The 12,384-nt window shown below is 41.2% G+C and overlaps 1 protein-coding gene across 2 annotated transcripts; it reads left to right on the forward strand.

Annotated features, from left to right (window-relative positions):
- Nucleotides 1–614: 614 nt before the first annotated feature.
- Nucleotides 615–3,513, forward strand: LOC138204470 (beta-1,3-galactosyl-O-glycosyl-glycoprotein beta-1,6-N-acetylglucosaminyltransferase 4-like). 2 transcript variants are annotated; one of them, XM_069159766.1, is made up of 4 exons: nt 721–743; nt 915–970; nt 1,069–1,112; nt 1,250–3,513. In XM_069159766.1, exon 4 carries the CDS (start codon nt 1,262–1,264, stop codon nt 2,555–2,557), a length of 1,296 nt encoding a protein of 431 aa, XP_069015867.1. In that variant the 5' UTR covers nt 721–743; nt 915–970; nt 1,069–1,112; nt 1,250–1,261; the 3' UTR covers nt 2,558–3,513. The 2 variants fall into 2 exon arrangements, with proteins under 2 accessions (XP_069015858.1, XP_069015867.1); XM_069159757.1 differs by having other exon boundaries at nt 615–970.
- The last annotated feature ends 8,871 nt before the right edge of the window (nt 3,514–12,384 follow it).

A 12,384-nucleotide genomic window follows, 5' to 3' on the forward strand; every position in this document is an offset into this window, starting at 1 on the left:
CTCTGAGAACAGACTTCAAGTGTCAAACTCTCACAAACAGTATGTACACATAAGAAATCATAGTGTACAATGGAAACCTTCAAGTAAAGTAACAATAAGCAGAACACGTTTGGTTAAAACTTCTGTACATACCAAGGAACTACCACAATCTCTCAAATATAATTTAAAGAGAAAGAAAACGGGAAGCTTCAGACTTCACGGGTGAATAAATTTTGATGTGGTCAGGTCAGTGTTTCGGTTTATTTTTCACTCATTAAATGATTAAGTTAAATGATGTCATTCCTTTCCTTTCCTTGAATTAGCCTGATCGAAAACGTTTCTTGCATGCCAAGAATATTGTTTGTTCAAGATTAAACATTTATTTTGGCATACAATGAAGGCTCAGTGATGGTTCCTGTTTCTACTTTTAAGATTTTATGTTCATCGCCAAAACATTAGATATGCTTGACTGACAAACTGACAAATCTGACAAGCTTACGTTAGTCTTCAGCTATCAAGTTTACAGAAGTTTATCCGACCGACTTCCCTCACCTACCCGCCTTCCACTCACACCACATCCGACGGTTTAAAAGTTCCGAGAGTATCCCTGAACTCCTCACTGCTCCTTTAGTGAGTTCAGATGACTGCAGCCACGGGGATCTCATTCACTCCGCGGTAATCAGCTGCAAGGAGGGTCTACCTGTGCGCGAGGAGCGCTCCTTTCCACACAGCTCGGTGTATTTATCCACTTTAACACGGAGAAGGTGTCTGATCAAACCGCTGGATACGATATATATATATATATATATATATATATATATATATAATACATATATTAAAAAAAAAAAAAAAAAAAAAAAAAAAAAAATATTTCTGCAGCTCTTATTTGTAATTAATCACCCGGAACCCTGCCACTCCCTGGGCTACTTTTTCAGATCTCGCCTCTCTCCTCTCTTCCTCACCGAGACTCACACGGGCTGGAGGTTGACAGGTAAGTTCTTCCTTTCTCTCCATGCGATTCATCATGTATGAGCTTCGTTATCAGTTCTACTAAATCAGAATTTATCTGTACTTTTTATCAACTTTTAGGGTGACTTGACAAATCGGTTTGTTAGACGGGAACTTGGAGGAGGGTGAGTGTTTATATAAAACGAATACACTTTAATGTATTTGTCACCGGATCCATACTTCATAAAACCTCTCTTAACTCTTGTGTCATTACAAATCCACTTGTTTTAATTAATTTTTTTTAGCTTTTCTCTCTCCACAGATTGAAAGCAAGATGTTTATTAAGCTACTGAGACTGAGGAGAAATAACTTCATATCCACGCTCCTGTCCCTGCTGACTGTGTATGTCCTGCTGCTGGTCTGTGTGAAGTACAGCTACATCTCCGAACCTCTGCCCAAACCTCTGCCCACCTCAGCAGTTTTAGACTTTCAGACATTTCACAGGTACAACATTAACTGCTTGGCGATCTACGACATGGACCCGGTGGAGGTGGGTAAGTCGCTGATCATCAGGAGGAAAGCAGCTGTGGAGGATAGTGATGAAGATCTGGTCAACCTCACCTCCAGCTGCCCATCCTTCCTGAAGTCCAGAGGGTACGACGACGTGTTCGTCTCAGAGGAGGAGGCCGCCTTCCCTCTGGCTTTTTCCTTGGTTGTGCACAAATCTGCGTGGGCGGTGGAGAGACTGATCAGAGCGGTGTACTCGTCCGCTAACGTCTACTGCATCCACTACGACCAAAAGTCTCCGGCGGACTTCATCTCAGCCATGCTGGGTCTGGCCCGCTGTTTGCCCAACGTCTTCATCGTCAGCCGGCAGGAGACGGTCTACTACGCGGGCATCAGCCGGCTGAGAGCGGATCTCAACTGTCTATCCGACCTTCTGGGGTCACAGGTCAGGTGGAAGTATGTCATCAACCTCTGCGGCCAAGACTTCCCCCTCAGGTCCAACATCGAGCTGGTGAGGGAGCTTAAGAAGCTGAACAGTACGAATATGTTGGAGACCTGCCGACCCAGTGGGTCCAAGAAGCAAAGGTTCACCTTTTACCACGAGCTGAGAAACGTCAGCTTCGAGTACCAAAAGTTGCCCGTAAGGACGCAGCGTTTAATGCCTCCTCCACCACACGGCATCGAGATGTTCACTGGGAACGCGTACTTCGTGCTGTCCCGGGAGTTCATCGCATTCATGAACTCCTCAATGGTCGTGAAGGATTTCTTGGCCTGGTCAGAGGACACCTACTCCCCCGATGAGCACTTCTGGGCCACACTGGTCCGACTGCCCGGTGTTCCCGGAGAGGTGCCCCGGTCCTGGCCCGACATCACCGACCTGATGAGTAAGACCCGGCTGGTGAAGTGGCAGTACCTGGAGGTTAGCCTGTACCCGTTGTGCACCGGGACGCACATCCGCAGCGTCTGTATTTTTGGTGCAGCAGAGATGCGTTGGTTACTCAACTACGGTCACTGGTTCGCCAACAAGGTTGACTCCAAAGTTGACCCGGTTCTCATTCAGTGCCTCGAGGAGAAGCTGGATGAAAAACAAAAGTTATACCAATCAGAAGCTTTTCTAACATGAGGTTAACTGAAGTTAACTGAGAGCCACACTCTGGACAATATTTAGAAACAAATCAGATATATTCATTATATTTAGTAATTAGTAAATATTTAGTATTGTGAAAATTTGCAGATTTTATTACATGGATTATCTATGAATTCTGGACTGTTGGTGGAACACACCAAGACATCTGAAGACATATGACGAAAGAAGATTTTCACAGTTTTCTAGTGTTTCAAAAACCAAAAGTTTAAAGGAAGGAGAAAAAAAGGAAATAACCAGCAGATTAAATGACGTGAACATAACTGGCAGTACAGCCTGACTGCAGGTGTATCTGGCATCAGTACTGTGTTCATTGTCTCATTTGAGTCCGTTCATTCATGAGATTTTTTTGATCACAAATACCTGTTCGATTGCAGAGTTTGTTCACCCCAAAATATGAAACACTCGCATTTACATGTTGTGAGACGTATCTGCAAAGCAGCCCGGTATCAAGGCAAAACATGCAATAGCTACGCCTTGACAGCGACCAAGAATTAAACCTACTGCATGCTTTGAGGCAGTAACATTTCACCTGCGATTAATGCCACCAAGCTAAACCTAATACATTCTAACAATCCCGAAAAATGTCCTTTGTTTCTGCAATCTCACAATTTATTTATATATATATATATAAATTTGTTTTTGGTTTTTTTGGTGTTCATTTCTATTATTTTTTTTTATTTCTTTAGTTTCTGTTGTTATCGTGGTTGTTGTTTTGGGGATCTTTTGTCTCAAATTTTGTTTGAATTAATCTTTATACCATACCTCCTCAGAGTGACGTGTTTGTTTGTTCATTATATTTGTAATTTCTGTATTCAGTGGTAGTTTGTCACAGTTACACTACCTCCAAGCGACACGCAACTGAATGTAATATCCTGTATATCCCAACTTCTTGGGGGTAGAACTGTTTTCCTTTTCTGTCTAAAGTGTTTACAAAATAAATAAAAAGATTTAAAAGAAAACTTGCATACATAAAATGAAACAAGTCCACAATACTCTTTGTGCAAACAGCACTTTTTATTTGTCATGACTCAAAGTTAAGAAAACATTAACGACATTAAAACCTGAGTCATAACCTGCTTGACTTGATGATGAATGCTGATAACAAGCTTCATCAGTGCCAAACAATGTAAACATGATCTGTCACAGTTTGTCCCATAGTATAATTCATGTCCCTGTCTGCTCTTCTCTAATACCAACCGGTGGAGGCAGATGGTCGTCCACCTCTAAGTCCGGAGCAGTTGGAGGTTTCTTCCTGTTAAAAGGGAGTTTTTTCCTTCCTACCGTCGCTCATCTGGGAATTGTAGAAATGTTTGGTTTCTCTTTTGAATATTCTCACAACCTAAATAATGTTTTGATTTGGCAAAATCATGGCACAAAACAAGCAGCATAGATTTTCTGCTAAGAGAGATCATTTTAATGCTGAAAGCGGTGACAGTGTCTGTGATGTACACAGAAGGAAAATAAGGAGCCTAAAGAGGGTGTGTATGACAACATGAGCACCGTCTAAACTTTTGTGTGAATCATGTCAACAGTTTAGAAATATATTACACAGCTACTGCAATACAGAATGGTAGAACAGCTTCCAACAGCAGGCCAAGTTTCAGTTTACATCCCTGACCCCAAGTGAGTGTTTGTTCCTAATTTTAAGACATTCCCTGAAGACGTTCCTGAAATATTGCGTTCATGGAAAAGTGATGGATGGATGGGAAAGGAGTGAAGTCACAGTGATCTTGACTTTTGAGCCCCAAAATCTTAACAGTTCATCCTTGGGACCAAGTAAACATTGGTGCCAAATTACACTGAAGTGCTGATTACAGTATTCAATATAAAACATATAGAAATATATATCTTTAATTTTTTGGTTTCCATGCGAGTAAGTAAAACGACCTGACATGAGAACTTAACACCTGCGTGTAGAAGCAGGAGTCTCAGACAGGTCTAAGTTTTCACTAAGTGTTTTTTTTTTTATCTGCAGCCAAACTGGTGAGGAATGCTGATCGTGTGTCACATACGCTTGAGGACCAATCAGGTTGTTTGGTTGGTGTCAGTCAGTTTTGATGTAATTTTGGGTGTTTGACATTTGAAGGTAAAAGAAAAAGTTTTGGCACGAATACGCTTCATTTTAAGGCTTCCTCTTCCTCTACTTCTTTCTTTTGTGGTTGGAGGTTGGCCATTCAGTTGATGTGACATCTTCTGCTGCAGAGGATTGTGGCCTGCAGACTGCAGAATACGATGTAGTAGAACATCCTGGTACTACATTTAACATACTATGTACTGGGACTTACTAAATCTGTTTCTGGCATACTAAACAGTCTGGTAGTATGGATACTGGAACGCAGGGATTATTTACATAAAAGACTTAGGTTGGTTTCAGAGTGTTATGAACTCATCAAGTTGCAAAACTGATTAAAGAACTGCCTTGTAAATGTTGTGAAATAAAATCACTACCTGAACTGAAGCTGTTTGATATGCAAAGAATTCAACACATCCAGAGTTCATGGCTGTAAGGTGAATCTTTTTCAAAATACTGAGACAACTGTAGGATATGACTCAGCTGATGGTTTTCAGACTCTGTGAGGAAACCGGCACGCAGAACAAACTCTCCACTTTCTTTTGAAATTTAAACTACTGAATTCTTAAACGGTTTAATTTCACAAGCTGCCCAGCATCGAGCTCGGAGCTTTCATCAGCCGGCCCTCTTCATAGTCCATCCTTCCTGTATGTTGTAATAACATGTCACCCAGCAGCACCTTTGTCACAGATATCTGAAGATAAGACAGACCGTAGTGAAGCTGTAAAAGCATATTAAAGCAGAAGTGCATAAAAAAGTAAAGTCATGGAAACATATTTGTGAGATGTTTTACAGTCTCGACCACACAATGAGGAGCTGCTTACTTTTGGTGAAAGCTGTGGTTTAAGTGAATAGTAGACCTTTTAAATTAAAGATAAATAATAAATACTTTTGAACAATAAATTCTAAAATATGTGGTTTGGTTAAAAACACAATTTAACTTTGGAAATGTTTTCCTTTTTTTTTATATTGGACTTTTTGGCATCACTGCAGACTTTTGGATTTAGCCTGGCATAGCTCACGTAACTACTTTGTCATTGACCTTAACTGCTGAAGCCAAGTGCACTCAGCTGTGGAGGTGAAGTGTCAAAATGTCGTCTTTCAGCAGGAAGAACGTGGAAAACTGAGCCGGTTTTCACTGGCAGCATCTATAAAGTGAGACAATGACATGAATGAATCCAACCTAAATATGTACAAATATTTTCAAATTGTGGTGCATCCCTGGGAATAAAATAAATAGTTTTTAAAATATGACTTTCCAAAATAAATTGTTCTCTTGGCTCAAGCTCCTTAAGCCTACACAGACAAACTGAAAATGTTTACCTCATATAATGCTGCATCAAATCAAAAGAAATGCAATAGAGGTCGCTGCATTTGTGCAAACTGAAATATCTGGTAATGTACAGGTGAAAAGGGAATTGATAGTTACACCTGTGCGCAGTTGCACCTGTGGAGTTGAGACAATGTCCGTCATCTGTTTATAGAAGATGGATTTTGGTGTAAAATTTTAAATGTCTCATGATTTTGGTGACACAAAGTAAGAATGCAGTGTAGAATTAATACTTTACTTTAATAATACTTATAATAGAAATCATAATTGGGGGAACTGGCTCCTGCCATTTTAACAAACATGGACCATTTAGTAGTTTAGCGTTAGCATCATGCTAATAGTATAGTCATATTGTAACTTACGAAGGCACTCAGCAACCCGGTATCACAGCAAAGCGTGAAATAGACACGCCTGTCTGCTACAGTAAAACGTGAAATAGTCACGCTTGGCGCTCTCTCGCCATGAAAGTTACACGTTTCCCTGCAGTGGATGAAAATGAAAACTTCTGTATGCTTAGAGTTGTGATTTACAGGAACATGAAACTTTTTGCAAAAAACATTGATCACATGATCCCACATCTCGTGACATTTAGGTGTAAGTTTCTTGCTTACAAAATGTATAACTTTCACTCCGAGACAGCCCAAAGTGTGGCTATCTCATGTTTTGCTGTCGTGAACAGGCGTGTCTATTTCATGCTTTGCCATGATACTGGGTTTCACAAACATACGTGAGATTTTTTCAAACTTGTCTGTTATTGTTTCGAAAATATAATAATGATTTTTTTTTTTTTAACATAAAAAAAAAAAATCCCTTTGAACAAAAAACAGTTTGTGGGACTTGAATGTGCTCACCACTTATTCCACGGGTCTTACCCGGTCCTCCCTATTTAACCCAAATATCTTAGCTTCCAGGAAAAGTTTGAGTACAAATATCTGAATTTAAGTTTTTCAAGGTTACACAGTTGTTGCCTGTTCTGGATTTTCTCTGTATATGTTCTCAACATCTCCACATTTCGGACACAAGTGACACACACATTCTCTTCTTCTCTTTGTTTAATGTCTGGATAATTTATGTCGTTGTGCTCTGGATGTTGTGCACTTCCTCTAATTTTATGAATACTTGTTTTATAATCATTTCCAGTGTTCTTCCCTGCTGCTGGTAACAGGTGAGGCCTCACCGGACCACATGCATTAAAAGCATAATAAAACACACACTGTGTGTCCGCAGGAAAGAACCGTGTCTTGGCACTCAGAGGAACTCAACACAAATCAGCCTGCAGAGGTTTCTGCCCAGACGAATGGAGGCGTGGAGATAAAGGTCACACAGAAATCCTTAAATAGCGCTCGGTGGCCCTGCACTAACCACATGTTTCGGAGGTGTCAAATTTCTACCCAGGCTGTGTTGCTCCGTTTGCAGTTGTTGGACTTTTTGGGCTCATGCTAGTACAACGCCAATATGTGTTAGCCCCCGGTCCTGCGTATTCTTTAATGAGGCAATAGGAGAGAACCGGCTGGTCTCAAAAGCATTTATTATAAAAGCAACAGAGTATCAGATCTCTAGCCAGGAGCCCAGACCATGTGTCCCTGACGACAACAGAGTGTGTCAGTTCGCGAAGTCTGACTGACTGTCTGTCCCTGGCTCCTGTATTATATAGTACATTGCATAGGTAGTTCCTCTGGGGTGGTGGCTTCCTTCAATTCGCTCTCTGCCCGGTGTGTTGTCTGCCATGAGTTGGCTGCATGTCGGTAGCCTTGGCCGGGCACCTGGCGCCTTGATGTCGTCAACAGTCACTGCCTATCTGGAGTTGTCCCCAAGACAGTGTCGTGTGCTGTGGAGATTTAGCAAACAACAGATACATGTGCCCTTATCTGGACAGTGACGTGTGCTGCGGAGATTCGCAAACAACAGTGAAATATCAGACAGTAAATATGCACATGCTGCTGCGAGGCCTGAAATCCCGGACGAACTTCGGAGAAGACGTCGGGGTTGCAGAGCTGGAGCAAAACTGAAGGCAAACTTCAGACTAAGCATCCCGGTGCATTTTTGGCAGTTACTGGAGACTTTAACCACACCAGTCTGGATAAAGTACTGCCAACTTTGCACCAGTATGTTAACTGCCCCAACTGGAACAATAAAACCCTGGACCTACTGTATGCTAATGCCATGGATGCATACAGTGCTACTGCCCCCCCCCTGGTAGGTCGGAGAACAACTTGGTACTGCTGACACCAAAGTATGTTCCTCTGGTACAGAGGCAGCCTGTAGCCACCAGGACTGTGAGGAGGTGGACACAGGAGGCTAAAGACGCCCTGCGGGACTGCTTTGAGTCCACGGACTGGGATGTGCTGTGTGGACCACATGGGGAGGACATCAACAGCATGACGGACTGTATCACAGAATACATCAAATTCTGTGAGCACACCACCGTACCATCCCGGACTGTACACTGCTTCCCCAACAACAAGCCGTGGATCACCAGTGACCTGAAGGTGCTTCTTAATCAGAAGAAAGCAGCCTTCAGGTCTGGGGACAGGGAGGAGCTCAGGAGAGTTCAGCACGACCTGAAGGAGAAGCTGAGAGAGTGCAAGGACTCCTACAGGAGGAAGCTGGAGGCCAAACTCCAGCAGAACAACGTGAGGGAGGTCTTCACTGGACCCTCTGCAATTTGCGTACCAGCCTCATGTGGGAGTGGACGATGCCATCATCTACCTGCTGCAACGAGCTCAGTCTCACCTGGATGGAACCGGTGACTTTGTGAGAATCACTTTCTTTGATTTCTCCAGTGCATTTAACACCATCCAACCACTGCTGCTGAGTGAGAAGCTGCGGGTGGTGGGGGTGGACACGTCCACCGTCTCCTGGATCACTGACTACCTGACAGGCAGACCACAGTTTGTCCGTCTGGGCAGTGTGCTGTCTGATGCGGTGGTCAGTGGTACTGGAGCTCCTCAGGGAACTGTTCTGTCTCCCTTCCTGTTCACCTTGTACACAACTGACTTCCAGTACAACTCAGAGTCCTGCCATCTGCAGTTCTCTGATGACTCTGCAGTGGTCGGGTGTATAAGGGATGGACGGGAGGATGAGTACAGGGCAGTCGTGGAGGATTTTGTGGAGTGGGCAGGAAGAAATCACCTGCTCCTGAACGTGGCCAAGACCAGAGAGTTGGTGGTCGACTTCAGGAGGAAGACGACGGCTCCACAACCGCTGAGAGTTCTGGGAGAGGAGGTGGACATGGTTGAGGAGTACAAGTACCTGGGTGTCTCCATCGACAGCAGACTGAACTGGAAGACCAACATCAACACTGTCTACAAGAAGGTGATGAGTCAACTCTTTTTCTTGAGGAAACTTCGATCCTTCAATGTGTGCAGCAAGATGTTGGAGATATTCCACCATCTATTGTGGCCAGTGCATTGTACTTCTAGTAGTCTGCTGGGGGAGCAGCATTGGAGCCGGCGACACCAACAGACTTAACAAACTGGTTAAGAAGGCCGGCTCCATCATTGGCTGCAAACTGGACAGCCTGGAAAAGGTGGTGGAGAGGAGGACGCTGAACAAACTATTATCCATATTGGATAATCCTGACCAGCCTCTCCACCACCTGCTGCAAGGACAGTGGAGCACTTTCTCCAAAAGACTCCTCCAGCTCCACTGTCACAAGGACAGATACAGGAGATCATTCCTGCTGACCGCAATTAGACTGTACAATAACTCACCTCTGGCAAAATCCATCACACAACAATAACACCGTTGTCTGTTGTCTGTTTTTCTTGGTTGTTTAAATATAAGAAAACAAAAAACTTTGCACTATTGTTTAGTTGGTTTTAATTTAATTATTCTATTCTATTTTATTCTATTTTATTGTATATACTGTGCATTTTTATATTTAATATCTTTTACTGTTATTTTATTTCTTTCCTGTATCTATAAATGCTGCTGTCGCGAAACAATTTCCCCTTGGGTATTAATAAAGAAACTATCTATCTATCTATCTATCTATCTATCTATCTATCTATCTATCTATCTATCTATCTATCTATCTATCTATCTATCTATCTATCTATCTATCTATCTATCTATCTATCTATCTATCTATCTATCTATCTATCTTATTCTTAATGACAATATTTTCTGCAAAATAATAAAACTAATATTCTTCAGAATAAAGAGGAATGTCTTCATTATTCTGACATTTTATTTTATTTTTAGGATGTTCATTTTCTGTGAAATATATCACATTTTAATTAAAGTTAGTTTCACATAATATGAACATTTATTTTTGGCCCACGGCCCTCCATCCTGATTATTTTTTGACCCTTTACAGGAAATAATTTTGCTGAAGAAGATGACAACTCTGCCTGAAGAGGAAATTTTAGGCCCCAATGACACACCTCGACTTTAACAGTGAATCCACTCACTCTAACTTTAAGAAGCAGTGGCGGAAAATCAGGTTTTACCGCTTTGCTTCACTGTGTTTTATTGAAACTGCATCATATCTTCCTAAAAATCATCATATGAATTGTTTAGTTATTGTCAAAGATTTTGCAGAATCTGAGGTTTTCACCAGTCTTTAAACATCCTGTGTAGAACTAAATTATTTTGGTTCACAATCAGGTGACAAAACATTTGTTCATGAAATCTACAGCTGCAGTTTCACACTCATGTAAAAGGCGGCTGAGTAACACAATGAATGCACACAGGTGTTGAACAGTTGATCATCCAGTGATCAGAGTTAGACTCAGAAGAAACTTGGTTCATCGTTTTTAGTTTTATGACAAAGAAAGTGTTTCTGTTTCCTGCAGAAAAAAAAATATAAACTGTATTTTATTTTGTGTTGTTGTGTCTGATGAAATTCTGATTTTACTTCAGCGATTTGATTAAAGGGTTAAAGTTCATTTAATGCAGTACTGCACCCAGAAGTTAAGAACTGTCTCTTGTGATTGAGTTGCACTGCCACCTAGCGGCTTTACTGTGAACCATTACTTGCATTACTTTGCATACTCTACAGACGCTGCCCTTTCTGCCTGTCAGTCTCTAAACAACTATTAAATACATTGATGACAAATATCAGATTTATCAAATTCACTGTTGAGTAATTTGCAATTATTTTAATTGCAGTACTTTTTTTAAATTTTGCAATTTATCATCAAAATGTTATATTTCTTCAATCAAGGTGCCTCAAATTGTAGGTCGTTTTTCTACTTATACCTATCTACTTGTTGTACCTCTGATCAAGTGTTTCATCGTTCCAGTAAAACAAAAAAAATATGAGAAACATATTTATTTTAAAAAGGTATCCAGATGGATTTATTTATTAAATTGTCTCCTTTTCCTCTGGTGTTTACAGGAACTCTGTTCTTTCTGCGACTTTTGTGTTTGAAAGTTGAACTGCAGTTTTACTTTCGTGTCTTCAACAACTTCTCCGACATTTCGGTGAATCGATCTGCTGCAGAAGATCATGTGATGTGATCAAAAGCTCCAGAATGAGCGGAGCATGCAGTGAGTCTGTTTTTGTCCCTTTTGTCTATTGCGATTTTTTTTTTGTAAATTTTTTTTTTAAATCTTTTGTTTATTTAATGTAGCTTTGAGATGATTTTGGTCATTCTTGATTTACTTTCTGGTGTGAGTTGGCTTTTAACCTAACTGTTTATCTTCATAAAAAGCGATCAGTGGCTACTTTATATTTAAAAAGAAATTAAAACAGTCTCAGCAGTCCCATTTAAAAAAAATGTTTGGGAAGTATTGTGCTGAAGGTTAAAACCAGCTGCTCCACGAACACTAAAGAAATGATTCCTATTTAATGCGTCGCACCACTGTCGTCTGCATTCATCAGTATGTTTAGATAAATAATGGATTAAAATGACTATATGAACGTGAAGGGGGGGGGGGGGGGCACCGAGAGACAGAGATGCACCACTGGACTCTGCAGTTCCTCTCAGCTCTACGGGGCATTTTAGGGTCTTTCAGCTGATTGATTTGGTTTTAAAGCTCATGACTTCCCTTTTTTTTTGGTTCAATTTAATGTCCAGGTGAAGAAAGCAAATGTTTCTGTCCATTTGGCAGGGAAAACAAATAATACACACGACACCAGGGGCAGGAGGTAAAAAAAAAAAAGAAAAGATTAACACACATTTTAACAACAACAAAAAAGTAATTCTAGAAAAACAAACAAACAAAATCCCCAAAAAAACAAACAGGAAATGAGCAAAAAACTTCAATCTGCATCTACAGCGCTGCGAACAACAGAACCCAATATGAGGCTGAGTTATGGTGAACTGGGAGGGGTGGGGGGGGGGGGGGGTATACACATCAGGGAAGTGAGCGCACGTGAGGAGGGCGTGGCCAAACAGGAAAAAAAACAACCCTGTATGACCTCCGGAGTTAATTAAATTACATTCTTTCAGA

This window comes from Embiotoca jacksoni, unplaced genomic scaffold (assembly GCF_022577435.1).
Source record: "Embiotoca jacksoni isolate LCO1_2020_lvr unplaced genomic scaffold, fEmbJac1.0.p SCAF_10, whole genome shotgun sequence".
Taxonomy (NCBI): Eukaryota; Metazoa; Chordata; class Actinopteri; family Embiotocidae; genus Embiotoca; species Embiotoca jacksoni.

What these genes read in the sequence shown, in the direction of transcription:
- LOC138204470 (XM_069159757.1), top strand. Translation starts at nt 1,262, where the DNA reads ATGTTTATTAAGCTACTGAGACTGAGGAGAAATAACTTCATATCCACG.